General features: G+C 42.1%; 1 protein-coding gene across 1 annotated transcript in view; it reads right to left on the bottom strand.

Annotated features, from left to right (window-relative positions):
* Positions 1–972: 972 nt before the first annotated feature.
* The window catches only part of KDM1A (lysine demethylase 1A), a 104336-nt gene continuing 83827 nt past the window's right edge, over positions 973–21481 (bottom strand). Inside the window, exons 11-20 of the mRNA XM_044668719.1 lie at positions 20479–20569; positions 20109–20243; positions 18973–19046; positions 17843–17954; positions 16603–16735; positions 12864–13051; positions 11553–11667; positions 3936–4063; positions 3049–3195; positions 973–1509 (exon numbers count right to left, since the gene is read on the bottom strand). Coding sequence (XP_044524654.1) covers positions 1324–1509; positions 3049–3195; positions 3936–4063; positions 11553–11667; positions 12864–13051; positions 16603–16735; positions 17843–17954; positions 18973–19046; positions 20109–20243; positions 20479–20569 — 1309 coding nt within the window. The 3' untranslated portion in view covers positions 973–1323. The remainder of the gene's footprint in view (positions 1510–3048; positions 3196–3935; positions 4064–11552; positions 11668–12863; positions 13052–16602; positions 16736–17842; positions 17955–18972; positions 19047–20108; positions 20244–20478; positions 20570–21481) is intronic.

The following is a 21481-nucleotide window of genomic DNA, read 5'->3' as shown; positions in this document are numbered from 1 at the left end:
GAGTGTGGCCTGAGAGCCCCAAGGGTCCATCCCCAGGCCTGAAGCTGCCAGAGAGAGGGGTGAGCCGGGTACAGTGTGGGCAGTAAGGTGCGGTCCCTCAGGTTTGTGCCGCTGGAGGGACCCATTTTACAGACTGCACTGAAAGGCTACGTTTAAGCCAGAACTAGAGGCTGCTGCCTCCTCTGGAGAGCTTTCCCAGGCTCTGTCTGAGTGGCTATCTGGTCCTGCTTCCTAGCTCCCAGCTCCTGGTGGATACACACAGGAGTGGGCACCACCCCACCTCTGCCTTCTCAGAATCCCTACTGTGTCCGTCCGGAGGCAGAAGAGCAGTGAGGAGGGGCCCTACCCAGGGCCATGCAGCAGGAAGTGGCCTGCGCTCTCCATTGAGCCATTTACTCATTCTTACTGAGCTCGGCTGCTCTGAGGCAGTTCAGGCTCTTGCAAGTCTGGCCCTAGAAGACACTGGCCTTCCGCACACTCCTTCATGTTCAAGTTGTCTCTCCTCTTGCCAGCTGTTTACTCCCCCTCCCCCATCAGCCTAGTGTTTCCCTTTCACCGGTGAGGGCCCACACAGGTGCCACCCTCAATGTGTCCTCTTTTCCCTGCAGACCCCTTTTCCCAGTCAGGTCTTCTTGTCTGTATTCACAGCTAATTTAGTGGGAATACAAGATGGAATTCCTGTTTTTCAATTCAGGTTACAAACTCCTCCCTCTCTCCAGGAAAACTAAAATTCCTCAGCTTCTTCCCAGAGCGTGCAGGATCCACCCTAGTGGCACACAGAACTGCTTCCATGCTTTCCCCCTTGGAGCAATTCTCTGTGCATTTATCTTTTCCCAGCGCTAAGCATTCAGAATGGAGGCTCTGGCGGCACTATGTGTTGTACTGTATCCCTTGTGCCTGTACAGAAAGGACCCTCCAGGATTAGGGAGTGGAAAGCAAGGTGCAGACAAGAGGAAGGGGAAACCGAGAGAATGGCTTTTCATATGAACTTTTATTCTAAAAAATAACAATAAACCAAAAAATCCCCAAGCCACACCAAAGAGCCAGTCAGTCACGCCTTTAGCTGCTGCTTCTGAGATTCCTAACTTTAGGGAAAACATTTCTGAACAAATAAGCAGGTCTATCCTTGTGTGCTCCTTATATCCAACTAACGAGTCCTCTGGAAGGGTCTCTTGGCATCAAGTGAGCCCAAGACTCTGCTCGTCCCTCCCAGGGACTGAGTCCAGGACGGATTTCCTGGTGAAATCTACTATTGCTAGAAGAGTTTGCTTTTACTCAAGCAAATGCATGTCCCATCTAATGAGAAACCTCTTCAGGACAGCCTCACATGCTAGGGGGCTGCGGGGTGGGGACCCCGGGGGTTGCCTGGCGAGGAAGCGTGTACATAGCACCTAGAAACTGGTCTGCGATCCGCCCGGCTTCTCTCAGCCCGCTCAGGAGAGCGCCGTGGACGGTTGCCGGGTAGTTGCGGATTGTGTGTTCACCTGCAAAGAACAGTCGAGGGATAGGCTGAAAAAGAGGGAAAAAGAGTCAGTTGGCTCCCGGTCACTCCTGGCTAAATGCACGGATGCAAGTGATGTTCCCAGCAGTCTTCCCAGACCCACAGAGACTGTAGAGCCCACAAGCACACAGCCTTCCCATCCCACCCAGTGTGCGGGCTTGTTATCAGGCCTGGCCTGGCCAGGTCAGACCTCCCGTGCAGCCCAGGGCACAGATCTGGCTATTTCTTTTCTCAGTAAATCTCCAACCTGAGGCTCATGTCAGGGGCTTATGGCAAGAGGGAATGCTGGGGAGCAAAGGGAGGAACCTCAGCAATGACCCATTCTCTTAAAACTGCCCAATAGGCTATGGGGTCAGCTTTGGATTGAAGACCTCCACATCCTGTTGGAGCCCCCCCAATCCATTTAAGAAAACAAACCCTTGTCTTCTTAGTATCAGTTCTTAGAAGAGGGATAAGGGTTAGGCAATGGGGGTCAAGTGACTTGCCCAGGGTCACACAGCTAAGAAGTATCTGAGGTCAAATTTGAACCCAGCACCTCCTGTCTTTAGGCCTGGCTCTCAATCCACTGAGCTACCCTGAGCCTAATCCAAGAGTTCTAAGGGTTAGGAAGTTTATGAAAATCTGCCTCTGCCCACTGGTGCTACTTGGGCAATTTGTAGCTGGAGAAAAGTGAAAGCTCTTCACATGCTTGAAAATTGTTACCATGGAAGCTCTTCTACCAAAACTTTTTCCAGGTCAAATATTCCCAACTGGTCCTAATTGATGAACCATAAAGTGATGTAAGCATCAAGCCACTGTGATCGCCACTGTTCTCCTCCCAAGTGCCTGCCTTCTTTCCTCACTCCCGTCAGGGCAATAACTCCTGCAGTTATCCTCCTTTCACCAATGACGTTTGTTGTAAATGAGCCAACCACTTGGCTTCTCTCTGCCCCCTCAGACTTCATTCCATGCTGCCTTGTTGGCCCCCTGCAACACCTGGTTCACCACACTGCTAAGGGAGGGCTAATTCTAAGATGAATAAAAAACACAAACTTCATCCACCTTCTTCCACTCAACCAGACCATAGGCTGACAGGAACAAATGTTACTTCTCCACTCATTAACAGACACTTGAATGCTGGACCAGCTGAAAAGGACTCCTGAGATCACTTAGAGCAGTGGTTCCCAAACTTTTTTGGCCTGCCGCCCCCTTTCCAGAAAAAAATATTCCTTAGCCCCCTGGAAATTAATTTTTAAAAAATTTTAATAGCAATTAATAGGAAAGATAAATGCACCTGTGGCCATCACCACCCTCCTGGATCGCTGCAGCACCCACCAGGGGGTGGTGGTGCCCACTTTGGGAATCACTGATCTAGAGGCTCGCAGAGGTTAAGTGACTTGCCCAATGTGATATCTCAGGGAAGAATCAGAGCAGGGTATTGGTGATCAAGGCCAGCACCCTCGGCTCCTTCTGACCCTGGAGACAACAGTGGCAAGTGACCAGAACCTGAGGAAGGAGAGCACCCATTTGGGATGTTGGAGTCCAGGCTCCTCTGAGTGGCTTCTTACCTGAGGGGCACCTGGAATAGCAGGCCCTGGAGTAATTGGCTGAGCCATCAGGTCATAGTCATTGCCTGATGATCCAGCTGCTACGTAGGAGTAGGACCCCCGGGCCCAGGGATCGGCTCGCCATCGTGACACCACTGTCTCTTTAGGCTAGGGGGAAAAAGAAGACTTTTAATTAAAAAGAACAAATAAGTCAGCTCTAAGAATTAAGTATGGGGGTAAGAGGGAGAAGCCCTCCCAGAGGCGAATGGCCAGAGTATATAAGAAGCTATGAACACAGGCAGTGATCCAAGAGCCTCTTTCTGAGACATTTCTGTGAATCTTCACATCCTTATGGGAGCTAAAATCTGCAAGCACTGATCTGGCCTCCTGGAGTGAAGCCCCCGGGCAGGGCAGGGGCCTCTAAAGACCCCAGTTCTTGTCCCAGCTCTGCAGCACACTGGCTGTGTGACTCCCAGCAAATCACTCCATCTCTCAAGGCATCAGGCAACACTCAAATTGCAGGGAAGGTTTTGATAATCACTGGGGGACTCTTCCTCACTGGAAATCTCTACAGCAATCATGGTGCAGGTCCCTAGTGAAGCCCACGCACACCACTGCATCGTTCAGACATGCCCACCACACTCCTTGATACTGCCTGGAGGCACACTGTCCTGACCACTGTGATTTCAGAGGAGAATGACGTGCCTGGCAAGGGATACATGCTATGTTTCCTGTGGCAGGGCAGGAAAATCTCATGGATGCTACCACACGTCTGACACACAACATGTGCTTTAAAACAGGTCACTGACCCCAATCTTTGCTTCACAATTCTTTCTGGTGACTTCTTTTCTAATCAAATAAGGAAAATTCTTGGCCGTTTTAGGCAGAGGACAAAGCCCACTCTATACCTGAGGTACGGCGCTACTTCCAAAGATGCCTTTGAGTATGGCCAGACAGCGTCCAACTATCACATCATCACTAATATTTTCCATGATGCCAGCTGCTTCTCCTGCCACAAGAGCCAAAAGAATTGGAGCTATGGAGGAAAGAAAAGAGAATTCAGGTGTCTGCCCGCAGATCCCTCCCACAATATTTCTACCGATTTCAGTGGGAGCCCTGCAATTTGTGGTCTTCTAGAACTCCTCGGCAAGTCATAGAGCACATCTCCCAGGGCTCGGGGCCAAGTCTGTTCACTCAGCAGTAACAGAAGGTGGCTGGATTAGAGGACGATGGCTGGAATTAGCTCGGAGCAGAGCAGCTAAGATAGTCACAGGACTGGAAGCCAGAAAACTGGGGATGTTCACTCAGCTTGGGGAGCGAGGGGAGGAATGATGACATAATGGCTGCCTTTAAATATCTAAAGGAGTGTCCTGAGGAAAAGGGATGCCACAAATAGGAGCAAAGGCAGATATGTAGAGAAACAGATTCAATGTAGTACTCAAGAGCAGACACACTGTCCAAAAGCAAAATGGGCTGCTCAAGGGCTCTGAGAGCTCCAGGGAAGGGGGAGCACCAGTGGGGATTCCTATTCAGTTGCAGGTTGGAGGAAAGATCCTGTAGGATCCCTCGTGGCTCTGGGAGTGCATCATTTCCAGCTATGACCTCCTGTTTTTGTGGCTGTGCTGATGCCCAAGAAGACTGCAAAAGGACGGGGCTACATGTGCTTCAGAAAGAGGCCAAGCTTACTTTCTAAGGGAAAAACGGTTTACTGAGGAATGAGTCATCATGGCTCCAGCATTTATGTCCTTGTATAGTAAAGTGGGTGAAACGATGACATTTCTGAGCTGACTTGCCTGATGACAATGTTTCAAGTTTTCCCATACTTTGCAATAAAATATTGTAATACCAGGACAATACCCATAAAGGCACCGCCCACACCCTGTTTGGTTCTCCCAATCCTTTCCGGTCATCTTCCTATCCATATGTCTGTAAGCACTGGAGGTAGAATCTGTCTTGGGGAAGGGCTCAAGTGAAAAAGCCAAGTCTGGCCCAGTTTAGTTTTTTTATTTTTATTTTTTACATTTTTTTAAAACCCTTAACTTCTGTGTATTGGCTCCTTGGTGGAAGAGTGGTAAGGGTGGGCAATGGGGGTCAAGTGACTTGCCCAGGGTCACACAGCTGGCCCAGAGTTTAGTTTTCAGGAAGCACTTCAGCTAGGTTTCACCCCAAGGAAGTGTCAGTATAAGAGATAGTGTATGCACAAGTGTGCACAAAAATACAAAAGTTCCTACTTATATATGCTGCTTCTGAGCGAGAGAGAAAGAGAGCGAGTGAGCGCAATCATCTGGATCCTCATTTTAAAGATGAAGATATTAAAGTTTGAAACCTAGCCTGAAGAGCTACCATTGTGGATTTATGGGTGTGAACCACCAGCCTGTTTCATGGAATGAAGTATTTATTATAGAAAGCAGGCCCTGTCTCCGATGGATCCTTGCTTCACTCCACCCCTACTAAAATGAAAAGGGGCTGGGAAAGGCTTCCTATAGAATGTGAGCCAGTGGAGCGGAGGGAGAGCCTAAGAGAATGGCCAGGGCTAAGAGCCAGGCTATCTTGTTTACGGAACAACTAGGAGGCCAGTGTCTCCAGTCTGCAGAGTCCACGGAGAGGAGAGGAAGGCGTAAGAAGCCTGGGGAGGTGGGATGGAGCGAGGTTATGAAGGGTTTTGAGTACTGAACAGAAGATTCTGTATTTGCTCCAGGAGGCAATAGAGGAGTATTCTCTGAGGAGGGGAATAACATGGGCAGACCTGTGCACTGGGAAATCCCTTCAGTGGCTAGACTGGAGTGGGGAGAGACCTGAGGCTATTACAACAGTGCAGGTGAGGTGAGGAGGCCTGCGCCAGAGTGGGGGCAGAGTAAGGAGAGACAAGGGGACATATTCCAGAGGTGCTGCAACAGTGATACTGGCAGGCTGACCCTGAGGTTGTGAGCCTGAGAGAACAGCAGAAGGTGATGCCCCTGACAGTAATGGAGTAGGTAGGGAGACACTGAATACAGTTTTGGACATGTTGAGTTCAAGATGTCTGCTCGACATCGATTTTGAAATGCCTGAAAGGCAGCAGCTAAAGATGTGAGGTTGGAGATCAGCAGACAGAAGGAGACAGGAAAGGTAGATATGAAAGTAATCGGAATAGAGAAGGTAATTAAATCTCTGGGAGCTGATGAAGTCACCAAATGTAGTAGAGTGCCCAGCACAGAACCCTGAGGGCACACTCTAGTTGAGGATCCAGCAAAGCCAGAGAAAGAGCAGTCAGGCAGGAGAACTGGGAGAGAGAGCAGTGCCTTTAAAACCTAGAGAGAAGAGGGTATTCGAGGAGGAGAAAGTGGTCAACAGTGCTGAGGTTGCTAAGAGGTCAAGAGGAATGGCAAGTTTGGAAAAAGCAGGTCTGGAGGAATGTCCAAAGGTTAGAGGTTTAGGAGAGAGTGAAAGAAGAGAGCTCCTAGTGTAGACAGCCTTTTTGAGGCATTTAGTTACAAAATGCAGAAATCTAATTAGTGGGAATGAGAGGGTCAAATGAGGATGGAAAGCTTTGAGTTAGAAGAGACCTTAGAATTAGTCTAGACTAAAATTTTTATTTTAGAAATGGAGAAAATAGGCTGTAAGACAGTAAAATGACTAGCTCAAGACCATATGGCCGAGCTGGGTGCTGGGCCCAGGTTCTTTGACCCCGATCTGTGGCTCTTCTACTATACTTACATTAAGTTTAAATGTCAGCAATTGGGAAATGAAGCCAAAAAGTTACTATAACACTCATTTTTTTCTGCCAGCAAATGATTTGCTGGAATGATGAAGATATGAGGCAGGAGGGCCAAACAAAGATGGGAGGTCTGGCTTCTTTTCAAAATGAAGTGGTTCGGGGGCAGCTAGGTGGCCCAGGTCTAGCAATGGGAGGTCCTAGGTTCATATCTGGTTTCAGATATTTCCTAGATGTGTGACCCTGGTCAAGTCCCTTAATCCTGACTGCCTAGCCCTTACTGATCTTCTATCCTAGAACTGATACTAAAACTGATACTAAAGGTAAGGATTTAAAAAACAAAACAAAAAAACAAGTGGTGAGGGAGACTGCTGGAACTGGGAGCAGGAGAAAGCTGGGTTTGAAGCCTATCCATGCCCAATATATCAGTAGCTTGACTTCTCTGAGTTCCAGCTTCCTAATTATGAAACGAACACAATACTACTATTAGGATAAAATTAGATTTGGGGTCTATTAAGTAAGTTTTATAAGTGAGAGACGAGAGAATTCTGTAAATGCTGTCTCGGGCTCAGCTTGGAACTTGAAGCAGTACTGATGCTGGAATCCTGTGGAATGTTGGTGTGGAGGTTTGGACTATCTGTCTGTCACTCCTGGCTGTTGCTCTCTGGAGCTGACCTGATTCCTGGGAGGTGCTATTCCTGAGCTCTGTGTTATACTCCATATACAACCTTTGGAAAATACCAGATCTATAGTTTGAGAAGAGTGAGTCTATGATTGGACAGTAAGTAGTTGAAGTGAGAAGACTGGCAGAAAGAAGCAAGAAGATTGTTCTTTCTTTGACTCTGTGAGCCTGCCAAAGTGGAGACCGAACTATTGGCCCAAGTTGTTCTAGAAATCATTCCTGGCCTACTAGGCCCGACCCTGGAGGCAGTATATATATTTTAATTAATAAGGATAAATGGACATAAGTTTAGATAAGATAGATATTGGGAATTAAGATAGAGTAAGAAGCACAGGAAGGTTTTGCGATTTCTCAAGACACAAAGAAAGGCCATGAAGCTCCAGAAGGGAGTGGGGAAAAGCTTAGTACCCCCGAAGATCTTAGGGAACCCTCATCCTCAAAACCCAGTTACTATCCTTTCCTTCTCTTAAACCTCAAGTTATTAAATAAGGTTTGGCTTCTTTTAACCTGCCTCCAAGGAGTTTTTTCATTTGCTAAAGCCCAACTACATCCAATCTTACCTCAACTGGAAACTGCAGTCAGATTGCTTTTTATCAACAACAGAGATTACACAATACAGTCTCTGTACAAATCTGCCCTAACACTACTTACACTACCTGTTTCCAAGGACTTGTAGAATGGACTCTGTCACCCTCAAAGCATAAAGCAAACATGAAGCATCATATTATTGAATTTGGAATACATAGTAGTTTCTTATACTTTATCAGACAACCTGAATTACTGGATCATTTATCTAGAGGGGAAAAAAGCCAGTTTGCTTCCCAATAAGCTGAGTCATTTAAACAAAATGCAAATGAAGCATGATTAAGCAGTACCCAGCCATTCTGGGACACTCTTCAATGGAGCACAGAACCATTTGTAATTAGCAGCATCCATACTGAAAATGTTGGGCCCCAGACAGGTTGATTATTTTCTGGGATGGTCTATTGTATAGCACCCCAGAGGGCAGAATAAGAGGTGACTAGGTAGAGTAGCAGAATGGCAGAGCCTGGCTCCATATAAGGGAAATGTCCCTGGGCTGAGCTGAGCATGGCAGCTACTGCTCAGGGATGTCACTAAGAGGTTTTCTGTTCAGGTGGGGCCTGGACTAAATGACTGCTGAGTCTGAAATACTTCAGAGTTCAGCCCTGACTGGATTTTCTCAAGTTCCAAATGAGAGGAGAGGCTCAACAAGGCTGCATGTGTAATGATTTTTGGTCAGACATTGTATGGCTGTGTCCAAGTCCCTTTAGTGCAACTCAAGAGAACTATGTAAAAATCTGTAGGATTTTGGCCCTGGGGTAGGCAGCTGGGTGGATACCTTCCCAAGGATGGGAACAAAGCTTAATTCAGTCAGAAGAAAACCTCACAGATTAAAAAGCATGCTCAGCCATTAGAAAAGAAAAAGAAATTGAAGGGATTAAAGTAGGCTATGAAGAGACTAAACTATCCCTCTCTGCAGATCTACTTAAAGAATCCTAGAAAATCAACTAAAAAGCTAGTGGAAATAACTTTAGCAAAGTTGCAGGATGAAAAATAAACTCACATAAATCACCAGCATTTCTGTATTATTTCTAACACAACTTGGCAGGAAGTTAAAATATTTAGGAATCTATTTGCCAAGAAAAACACAGGAATTATATGAACACAACTACAAAACACTTTTCACACAATTAAAAATGGATCTAAATAATTGGAAAAACATTAATTGCTCATGGGTAGGCTGAGCTAATATAATAAAAAAGACAATCCTACCCAAATTAATTTGCTTATTCAGTGCTATACCTATCAACCAATAAACTGTTTTATAGAATCAGAAAGAACTATAACAAAGTTCATCTGGAAGAACAAAAGATCAAGAATATCAAGGGAAATAATGAAAAAAAAAATGTGAAGGATGGTGGCCTAACAGTACCAGATTAGGTGTACTATAAAGCAGTAATCACTAAAACAATAGACTAAAAGTTTTTAATACCCCACTTTTTTTTAATAAACATTTATTAATAATCATTTTTAACATGGTTACATGATTCATGCTCCTACTTTCCCCTTCACCCCCGCTCTCCCCCCACCCATGGCCATTGCACATTTCCACTGGTTTTGTCATATGTCCTTGATCAAGACCTATTTCCAAATTGTTGGTGGTTGCATTGGTGTGGTAGTTTCGAGTCCACATCCCCAATCATGTCCACCCCGACCCATGCGTTCAAGCAGTTGCTTTTCTTATATGTTTCCTCTCCTGCAGTTCTTCCTCTGAATGTAGGTAGCGTCTTTACCATAAATCCCTCAGAGCTGTCCTGGGTCATTGCATTGTTGCTGGTACAGAAGCCCATTACATTTGATTTTACCACAGTATGTCAGTCTCTGTGTCAATGTTCTTCTAGCTCTGCTCCTTTCGCTCTGCATCAGTTCCTGGAGGTCTCTCCAGTTCGTCTGGAACTCCTCCAGTTTATTATTCCTTTTAGCACAATAGTATTCCATCACCCGCATATACCACAGTTTGTTCAGCCATTCCCCAATTGAAGGACATACCCTCCTTTTCCAATTTGTTGCCACCACAAAAAGCGCAGCTATAAATATTTTCGTACAAGTCTGTTTATCTATGATCTCTTTGGGGTACAAACCCAGCAATGGTATGGCTGGATCAAAGGGCAGGCAGTCTTTTATAGCCCCTTGAGCATGATTCCAAATTGTCAGCCAGAATGGCTGGATCAGTTCACAACTCCACCAGCAATGCATTAATGTTCCAATTTTGCCACATCCCCTCCAACATTCATTACTCTCCCCTTCTTTCATTTTAGCCAATCTGCTAGGTGTGAGGTGATACCTCAGAGTTGTTTTGATTTGCATTTCTCTAATTATTAGAGATTTGGAACACTTTCTCATGTACTTATTGATACTTTTGATTTCTTTACCTGAAAATTGCCTATTCATGTCTCTTGCCCATTTATCAATTGGGGAATGGCTTGATTTTTTATATAATTGCTTTAACTCCTTGTATATTTGAGTAATTAGACCCCTGTCAGAGTTTTTCGTTATAAAGATTTTTTCCCAATTTGTTGTTTCCCTCCTGATTTTGACTACATTGTTTTTGTTTGTACAAAAGCTTTTTAGTTTAATATAATCAAAACCATTTAATTTACATTTTGTAATTTTCTCTAACTAATACCCCACTTTTTATTGGCAAAAAAAAAAAAGAAAGAAAAGAAAAGAAAACGTGGGGGTGTCCCTCAATTGGGGAATGGCTGAACAAATCATGGTATCTGATGGTGATGGAATATTACTATGCTGGAATGATGAACTGGAGGAATTCCATGTGAACTAGAAAGACCTCCAGGAACTGATGCAAAGTGAAAGGAGCAAAACCAGGAGAATATTATACACAGAGACTGATACATTGTGACATAATATAATGTGATAAGACTTTTCTACTAGCTGTAATACAATGACCCAGGACAAAACCGATTTAAATTTTTATGATTTATGAGAAGGAACGCTATCCACATCCAGAGAAAGAACTGTGGAAACAAATGCAGAAGAAATGTGATCAAACAAATGATTGATCACATGGTTCGATGGGTATATGATTGGGGATTTTGCCTTAAAATGATCACTCTATTACAAATATGAATAACATAGAAATAGGTTTTGAACAATGATACAAATATAACCCAGTGGAATTGCTTGTCAGCTCTGGGGGGGGGAGGGGGGGAACATGAATGATGTAACTATGGAAAAACATTCTAAATAAATAAATAGCATAGAATAGCACAGCGTAGAATAGAATAGAATAGAATAGAATAGAATAGATAAAAACTAAAAAAAAAAAAACAAAGTGAATTTTAGATGAATTAAAATCCTAGTAATTGGGAAGAAGTGATCATGAAACCATTTATTATTCTTTTTTGAGTTGCTTAAACGTATTTTTAAGATTGCTATTGTTTCATTCTTTCTTTTTTTAAAAATAACATATTTTTATTCTTACCACCTAATTTAAATAAAACAAGGGGAAAAAAGCATGCTCAAACAAAGCCCTAGAATAAGTGTAATTGTTTGTGCCAGTCCTGTAGGAAAACATTATTTGAAAGAAGAAAGCATGAGTGAAATTACCTTTATAGAGGTTCCAGAAAAGGAAAAGTTCTCCCCTACTAGCAGTAGTGCTGCCGACATGACCAAACAAATTGACACTTGGGTCCCAGAACACTCGGTCAAAACACAAAACCACCTGGCGTGACAAAAAGAACACAAAGGTCAGTCACCAATTTTCCTCAAAAGTCTTAAAACAGTAGGGCCTTGCCAGAAAAGATCAAGACCATCCTGGCAACTATTCTCTTCCTTTGGTAAGGGTTAAAAATAGTTTGACTAAATTTATGAGTTAAAAAAGGCTGTTGTCTTAAGTCAGAGGCTGATTAGTAGCTTTATTTACAGGAAGGTAGAGATATTAAAATGAGAAATGTAGGAAGGAGGTAGAAAATTATCACCTAGCTAAAAATACCCTAAGTCCTAATCCTAGTGCCTCTAGACCAGTGATTCCCAAAATGGGCGCCACCACCCCCTGGTGGGTGCTGCAGCGATCTAGGGAGCAGTGATGGCCAAAGGTGAATTTGGGGGTGGTGAATAACTGTAAGGGGGCAGTGATAGTATGTGATGGGGCACTAAGTAATATTTTTTCTGGAAAGGGGGCGGTAGGCCAAAAAAGTTTGGGAACCACTGTGCTAGACCATGAATGCGAATCTCACCAGTGCACGATTATCTCCAGTCAGGCATTCCAACAACCAAAAATTGATAATGAAGAGGATGAACCACAAAGGGTAGTCTCTCGTGCCAAGGAGCAAGAGTCTCACCCGAATAAGCGTCCCTCTTCACTTCTTAGCATCTGGCTACAGCTAAAGAAATCCCAGTGGTTCCTATCCCAAAGAATTCCACATGCCACTGGATGTAGAACTGGTCCCAAAAGGCTGTAGCCAATGCCTCCACTTCTGTACCATTCTTGTATGTCCTGGCAATGCAGAGTTCTGGGCATAGGGGAGGCTGCCTTGGATTTGGAATCATGAGTTTGGGGTTCAACTATGAGAGTCACTATCTGTATAACCAGGAATGGTCACCAACTTTCTGGGCTTTCCCTATCTGAGAAATGGAAATACTACTACATTCCTTATCTATTTATAGGGTTATTATGAGGGAAATGTTCCATGAAACTTTAGCAGTTATTCTGGTCTAATACTGCATAATACCTGTATGCATCTTATCCTCCTATGCTAAACTCCAAGAGGGAAGGGGACTAAGGATTAATTACTTTCAGAATGTAAAGAAGACGAGATTTGAATTCTTCTCTCCAGTGCCCAGCTCCCAGTCAATGAGTTACAGATGAATAGGAAGTTGGGGAGAATCAGTCTGTCTCCATATGTGTAAGATATTTACCTTGTTTAGGTTGCCAAATCCCATTCTTTGCACTGCAGAGGTTTTCCACTCAGGAAGAGGTGGCACAAATTGAACAGCCGGTGGCTGCTGTTTCAGTACACCCAAGGGAAGAGTACAGAGAACAGCATCACATTTATAAATGAAGGTCTGGCTGGTAGAGCGAGTATTCACAGCAATCACTTCACATCCTGCAAAGATTGGGGGGGGGGGGGGGGGGGGGAGGAAACGGGACATACTAAGGATGAAGGAGCTCAACATGTAGCCCAAATTAAGCAAAAGTCAATAGATATCAGAACTGAGGAAATAAAAACAATATCCCTATTTAACCTAAAGCACCAAATACATCTTGACATTTATTAACTCCTTCTTATTCTAGATAAGGACAATAAAGTGTACAAATTAAGTCCAAGGAAAGGGTCTAACATCAACAGTTTGCAAAATTTCCATTTGTGATGATGGTTGAAGGGTTCATGCTAAAAATTCTTTAAATGACTAGGCACCTACTGGTAGAGTAGATTGAGCTCAGGGCTTGGAATCAGGGAGACCCAAGTTCTAATTCAGCCTCAGATACCTATTAATTGTGTGACCATGGACAGGCCACTTAATTTCTGTATGCTTCAGTTTCCTTGACTACAAAATGGAGATCTTAATAGCACCTATCTCACAGGGTTGATAAAATGAATACTTATAAAGTCCTTAGTCCAGTGATAATGATGATGATGATGCTAATAATAATGATAAGAGTTGACATTTATGTGGTACTCACTGTGTGCCAGGCAGTGTTCCCTTGTTGCCATTTAATGGTGCCTTAAGCAATAAATTGCCCATCCATGGAACAAAAATTTTTCTTTTGTGATAACAAGCACGTGCCACCCTTAAAGCATTAGATGCTTGTCTCTGCAGTGATTCAAACCCGCAAAAACATCTACACGGTGATTTTGGTGTTTGCCCAGTAACTATATCAAACTCCAACTAAACACAATGAGTTTTGCAGTTTTTTAGCCTGACATCAAATTGTTTCCAAACTGCCGCTTTCAACTCTTCTGGAATGCACCGCACAAAACATTTGTAATTATTTTTTGCATTTATCAACTTTACATTTACAATCATAGAAGAATCTAATTTGGAGCTTTTTTTGCAAAGCCTTAATGAATAAATCTAAAAAGTAAAAAAATATGTAACAGTATAATAAATTACCCTGGGATTCCCACCATATTTTATCATGGTAGTTTGTTGTTGAAAGGGGTTTGAGGAGCCATTCCCCAATCCACAAATGGTCTAGGGACATGAATATGCGGTTTTTACAAGATAAATCAAAACTATCAATAAGCACATGAAAAAGTATTCTAAATCCCTCCTGATTAGAGAAATACAAATTAAAACAACTCTGAGGTACCACGTTACACCTAGCAGACTGGCCAATGTGGCAGCAAAGGAAAGTGAAAAATGTTGGAGGGGATGCAGCAAAATGGGGACACTAATACACTGCTGGTGGAGTTGTGAATTGGTCCAGCCATTCTGGAGGACAATTTTGAATTATGCGCAAAGAGCTTTTAAAGAAAGGGGTTTGAGAAACAAAAATGCTACTGGACTCAGTTACCTATAATGAGCAACCCTATACCTGTAGACCTTATTACAATGTTGAGACTAAACATCGGTATAATCAGTTTGTATATGACCTTCAATGCTGAAGATGTGGGAGCACATAAGCATATGTTTAAAAATAAAAACCCACAACAAACCCAACCTTCCACTATAAGATATGTGTGCAAATCCCTCTCTTTAGCAAGGAGTCTAGGAATGTTCAGCTGCCTGGGGCTGTTCTTCAAGGTCATCTCTCAACAGGGAGATGATGAAGAATAGTGGGCCCTTGCAGTGATCTTCATGCAGAGAATCTTAAAAAACAAATGGGAGGAAAGGTAAGGGTAGTTAAAGCAGCTAACTATGGCCTTTAATGACTGCCATCTACAACATGTTATCTATTCCCCCAACAATAAGTTATCCAGTGCTAAAGGGAGAGGAACAATAGGTTGTTTCCATCTCTTCAAAAGTGTGAAACTAGTAATGTCACAAATTTCCTAAAAACCTATACATAAGGGCTCAGACTCAGGAAATAAAAGACCAAAAATGCCACATTACACATTCATGTAAATTCAGTATCTGGTTCTACACTACCACAGACCAGGTTTCAACCATCAAGGATGTACCATTTCTCTGGTTTGGGTTCTACCTTCAACATAACAACACATAATGCCTGCAAGGGGATCAGGAGAGCAATCATTTTGCAAACATTTTATAGAAGGCCTACTCTGGGCTAGACATTGTGCTATGGTCTAGGGGTACAATGAAACACTTGCTACCCACAAGAAGCCTGTGCTCTAATAGGGAGACAATAAGTACATGGTTAAGTATACAAAGCATAAAAATAAAGAGAAAAAATTTAAATACTTTAGGAGGGTGGGCACCAGGAAAGGCATCATTTCAGTTTAAGCTGCATCCTGAAGGAAAAGGGAAATGAGTTCTATGAGGAGGGAGTACATTCCCTGAGTGGAGGCAAGGATGGCTAGTACAAAGGCATGAGACCAGAGATGGGGTACTCTCATGCATAAATAGCAAAGAGAAGGTCAGTTTGGCAGGACTACAGAGTGTAGGAAGAAGAGTAATGGTCACTGAAGCTGCAAAAGTAGGTTGAAGTCAGATGGTGAGGAATTTAAATTTTTTCTGAGAGGCAACAAGGAGCTAATGGGTTGACCAAATAAGGAAATGGTATGGTCAGACCTGCACTTAAAGAAAATCATTTTGGCATCAGTGTATAGGATGACCAGGGATAGAGAAAACTGTGATGCAGGGAGACCAATTAGCAGACTTTTGCAATAATTAGGCAAGAAGTGATGAGGATGTACTCTAAGGTGGCAGTTGTTAGTAAAAAGAAGGGATGAGATGTGAGAGATGTTGCAGAAATAAAAGTGGCAAGATTTGGTAACAGACTGGAGATGAGAGATGAGGAAGAATATGGAAGGCAATAAGGATAATGGCAAAGTAGGAACCTGTGAGACTGGAACATTGGTGGTGCCTTCAGTAAGGATAGGGAAGCAGGGAGAAGCAAAAAGAAAATGAATTCAATTTTAGATACGTTTCAGATGTCTCTAGGGCAGCCAATTTGAAATGTTTAATAGGCCAACTGGTGATATAGGAATGAAGTTCAGGGGAGAGAATAGGACTGATATTTAGATTTGTGAGTCATACACATAAAGATGATAACTAAAATGATGGAAGGGGGTGAGGAAATCAAGAAGATGTAGGATGAAACCCCATCCAGTTAGCTGGCAGAACATGGATGATGAGTCAGCAAAGGAGGTGGCAGAAAACTGTTCAGATAAGTTAAAAAGAAACTAAGAGAGAGTGTCAGAAAAAAAGAGTATTTCATGGAGAGGTGTTCTGTTATGGAAGAAAAAGACGGTATCCTCTATAGAGGTCAGAATTCTGTGATAAGTGGAGTATTGTGATGTCTCTAAAGCCTTTCCCTCCTAGTAGGACCTACTGGATTGTGCACTTTGACAGCATCATCTTCAAGTACCAAAGTTCCCTCTACCCCACATGATGTAGCAGAAACCTGGAGGGAAAACACTAACCCTTCACCTGGACAAAGCACAGAGAAATACTTTCTCTGTTTAGTCAAAAATATTAAAGCATATAAAATATAAGGAAATCCTTCATACCCCGATTGAAGGTGACTTACCAGAAGCTGTGTAACGTACTTGTCGAACTGCTGTATTCAATTTAATGTCCAGCCCTTCAGCAAGGGCCACTGGTACACAGGAGTAGCCATTCCTCACTGTCAAGTGACTTCCAGTAAACTCAAAATCATCATCCTAAAAGTAAGGGGAGAAGCAATATCCTTAGACTTTCACAAAGGAGAACATTCCTTTCTCCTACCAGCCAGAACAGTCACTCGTACCAAGTTCTGCCATTTCTAAAATAACCTGAAGTCAACATATTATCTATGGTGGGAAATGTGCCAGTGTCACTGAAATGGTAATGATATTGCTGGCGAGGAAGTGAAGAACAGCAGAGGGACTGAGGAAGTAAGGTATCTTCCCCCTCCCATCAGCCAGTAACCATTGCACACTCTTTAGTGGGATATGGTTTCTGAACCTCCCCTAATAAAGATGGTGTTCTACACAAAGACACACCACCCATATGAGTACAGAGAACCTAAAATATTACGACACCTATAACTTCATTCTTTTAGGCCTAGGAGCACCTCTGGAGTTCAGATGAGAGGAGCTTCTTGTCAAAATTACATGACTAAGCTAGTAACAAAATCAATTCTATTCCCAAAACACAGACTCTCCCAGAAAATGGAGTAGATAGCTAGAAAGACACAGCTTAAAACTGTCCTTAGCAGAAGCTAAGGGTTACTAACTGGTTTTAGTTCTTGACTGACCTTCTCGGCATTTTGAATAAGCCCTTTTGTAAGTTTACCAGGGGGCCAAACTAAGAAAACATTGAAAATGTTTCTTACATTCCTCTCTAAGGAAAGGGTCAAATGTCTCTTGAGTGTACAAACCTATTAGGAGAATACATTCTATCCTTAAGTAAAATTCAGTGATGGATTTGTAGAAAATCCCAATTATTATTTTTATAAATAAGTTGAACCTTCAGATAACAGAGGCTTTCCCTTAATGTAATTAAAAGGCTGAAAATATTTAGTATGATGTAGCCAATCAAATCCTCTGTTTAGAGAGGAAACTTGACTATGGGGCAAAAATAGAGCAAAACCTAACATTTTCCTAGAGTATTTAGGGAAGAGTCCATTCCTAACAGTTCAAAGGATATGTGGCCACAAGAAGTGTTCTTTCTCCAGCTGTGGATTCAAGGGAGTTTTTTTTCTTAGTTTGTTTAAACAGTTACAGTACAGCCCATTCTCTTGGAAACATTTTATAGACAATACAAATGAGAGGTGATGAAGGAATTACCTGGTCCCAATGTTTAAGAGAAAGAGTAGACAGAGGTGTGGCATTAGCAAATTCTAGATTTGCAAAATGCCAATCAAGGATCTGCCTGTCTCTTGAGGATAAATATACATCACTGCAAAATAAGAACAAAAAAATGTGACTGTTAGAGCGATTCTGAGGTAACTGGACTATCTCCATATTTGGAGCTGACCCTTCAGATTGTTTCTGTCTATTTGATGAAATGGCTAAGAGAGAGGCAAAGGAGAAGGAGTCCTGTCTCTGGATTTAACTCTGGCCACTTTCTTATCAGTCACTTGTTCCTCTCATTATTATCTTCCTCCCTAGCACTGGCTGCTTTTTGGGCCTACCTCCAACATTAACTAGGTATGAGATAATTAATCTAAGATCAGGGTGGCACAGCGATACAGCACTGGGCTGAGGGTCAGGGAGACCTGATATCTAGTCTTAACTTCCATTTGCCTCAGTTTCCACAAATGTAGAATGGGGAGAATAACACCTAACACTCAGGGAATGTTGTGATGATAAAATGAGATATTTGTAAAGTACTTAGCAAAACTTAAATCACTATATAAGTTCTGTTATTTTTCATCTTAATTTTTCTGAGGCTTAATTTCCTCATATGTAAAATGGAGATAACATTATTTGTACTATCAAATTCACAAGGGTATTTATGAGGAAAATACCATTACATAAATCTTAATTTTACAAAAAGTTTATATAGATATAAACTAGTATTATTTTATTTTATATGGTGTCAAGTAGCCTGCACACAAATATATATAATAAATATGGAACCTGAACAAGCTCTAGATCTACACACCCCGTATCTTAACTCCTATTTTCATTACAAAATAAAAATACTTTATTCTATCATTTCCTATTAAAAACTATTTGATAAAGAAAACAAGTCACGCTTCCAAGAAGTTTGCACAAAAATGAAATGAAACAAAAATTAGCACTGGCCTTGGAATTAGAAGGCCTTGAATGGATCTTTGTGCTGCTGCCCACTTCAAGAGCTGTATAAACTGTTGCTATGCTTATTAGCATCTTTTCTTAAATATAATCAGGATTCTTGAACTTTAAAAGAACAAAAAAACATGATCCAGCACCATATGAATGTGAACTCATACCTTGGGGGATTGGCTTCCAGCTCTTGTAGCTTCTCTTCTAGTTTTACTTGTGTTTCTGCCAATTCATCATATTCCTGGTCAAATGAAATGTAATGGCAGTTTATCTCTATGGTTTTATTAATTTCATGCTATGGCCAAATAATCCAACCCCAAGTAGCCAGTCATCCTTCTCTGGATGAGCCACTTTGTGTTTAGCTAGACTAGACCCCAGACACTAGGCCTATACTTGGGTAGTATCCTGAAGTGATGGGCTTAGTGTCTGGCACATAGATGTTTAATGAATCTTATCATTCTAAGAGTTTGATCCCTGTTGGAGTATCCTTTCAGAACCCAGGATCACTGTTGTGCCATGGGAAGATGTCCACAAAAGCCACGGTAAGATAATCAAATAGTTCAGTGATGGGCAAACATTTTAAAGAGGGGGCCAAAGGAAAGGAAATGCTCATCTGTCCATCTGTTTCTAAGGCAACTCTTTCAAGGTTTCATTGAATTGTATCTTACTCAATGTATTCATCAGATTAGGAATAATGTCACCTGGAGGGATAGAATTTTCAGCCCCATCCCCCCCCCCCTTCTGGCCTGCAGGCCATAGTTTGTCCATCACTGATTAGTTTATTTACAAGAAGACTAAAACAACTAATATGAAGAGGTAGGCAGAATCTAATCAAAGTCAGGAGGAGTCAAAGTCTTTGGTTCAGATACTGTATGTTGACTGCCATGATTTTGTGAAGCTGACATTAATTAATACTAGGTTCCTGATCAGCTTATAAAAGTTAACTAGAAAGCTGCCTTCTAATTTAAGGAAAGTCAGGGTTCTGATTAGGGGTTCTAAATTAAATTTCATTAAACTAATGAAGGGGATAAGACCAAACGAGAGAGCATGAAGTTGGCATCCTGATAGAAGGTGAAATGCTACAAGAGGAGGATTAAAAAGGGTACATAGACACATAAATCTCGGCAAGTCATTTTCCTGCTCTAGACCTCATTTATTTTTAAGAAATTGATGAATAACTAGCCATTCTCCAAGGTCCCCATTTCCAGGGTGAGGATAGGAAAAAAGGGGCCTCACTATAAAAGTTCACCTCCATATAAAGTCATGCTGAATTTTTCCTAATTAAGTCCAGGTCTGTATGTACCTTGCAAAGGGCTGTGAGATCCCGGTGTTTACTTTTTACAAGGAATTCTGCTGTAATATCTCGAGGTGGCTTTACTTCAGATGCTTCTTTATACTGCTGGTGGAGTTCTTTGATCTTCTCTTTCAAATTCACCATCTAGAAAATAAAATTGTTCCGGATCAAACTGCTACATCATGAGGTCGCCTAAATGTTGGCGAAATCAGGAATTTTTCAAGGGTAGCAAGTGGAATGTGGATGGCCATATAGCGGGCATGTTCTAGTGGAGAGTTCCTTTGATGGTTTAAATCAGATGGCAAAAGTTCCTCCCAAATCTGAGTTTATATACTTTGGGTCATGGCAGTTTCAATGACATCATCAGAAAGCAGCTCACCTTATTAAGAAGTTCCTTCAATTCCTCCTGAGTTTTCACAATCTTCTTCCAATGTTCAATCTGCTCGTCTTTCACATGCTTTTCCTGTAACCTAATGAAAGGTTTCATAAACTTTAAGTACCCAGAACAGTATCCAACTTAGCATGGGGCTCAATAAATCTTAACAACTAATTTAACCAAGTACCCTACTCTGAGAAGAGCATTATGCAGAATGGGAAACATGAACAACACTCTGCCCTGAAGGAACCAACATTCGTTTTTGGGGTGGGGTGGGGAGATTGGGAGGAATTTAGTAAGTATACCGATAAGTAAACACTCAGTAATTTGGAGGAGAAAAAAATTAACAACTAGGAGATTAAGGAAAACTTTGTGAAAGTGGCATCTGAGCTGAACCTTGTGGTCTGATAAAGCAGAAATGAGAAGAAAATGAATTCCAGTCTCAGAACTGCTAGAGGTATGTTTGTTTCCAGGAAAAGTTAAGGGAACAACCTTGGGATGGCCTAAGGTAGGATCCTCTTGACCCTTACTTACCCCACTGTACTATTTCCTTTCTGAACAGGAAATATACCTACCTGGTTAACCCTAAACCTGGCTTTTAATATCCCATGTTCTGGAAGTTTTATAAGTACAATACTAAATCTAATAATCGACTGATTCTGGAATATTTCTGAGTTATTATAATAGGAGGCAAGTATAAAAATCTTACAATTTTAATCTGAACTTGTGGTTAAATTATAATATAGGGATAGCATTCTGCTAAGGAGAGAATTAGACAAAGTAATAAGACTTCAGTAAAAGTTTTCTAATTAAATATAATAGTAAATTTTAAGGAAGGAATAGAATTAGACTATTTTCTCTAAGAATTATATACATATGTGAGGTTCCAGGTTAGGATGGCAGCAGAGTAAAAAGCAGCTGCTTAATTAACCTCAAGAGGACATAAAAACAAATCCAGATGAACGAAGGGACCCCACAACTGGGCACAGCATTGAAGGTACGTGGG

Source organism: Gracilinanus agilis, chromosome 3, assembly GCF_016433145.1.
Source record: "Gracilinanus agilis isolate LMUSP501 chromosome 3, AgileGrace, whole genome shotgun sequence".
Lineage (NCBI taxonomy): Eukaryota > Metazoa > Chordata > Mammalia > Didelphimorphia > Didelphidae > Gracilinanus > Gracilinanus agilis.
This window is presented reverse-complemented; position numbering and strand designations above follow the sequence as displayed.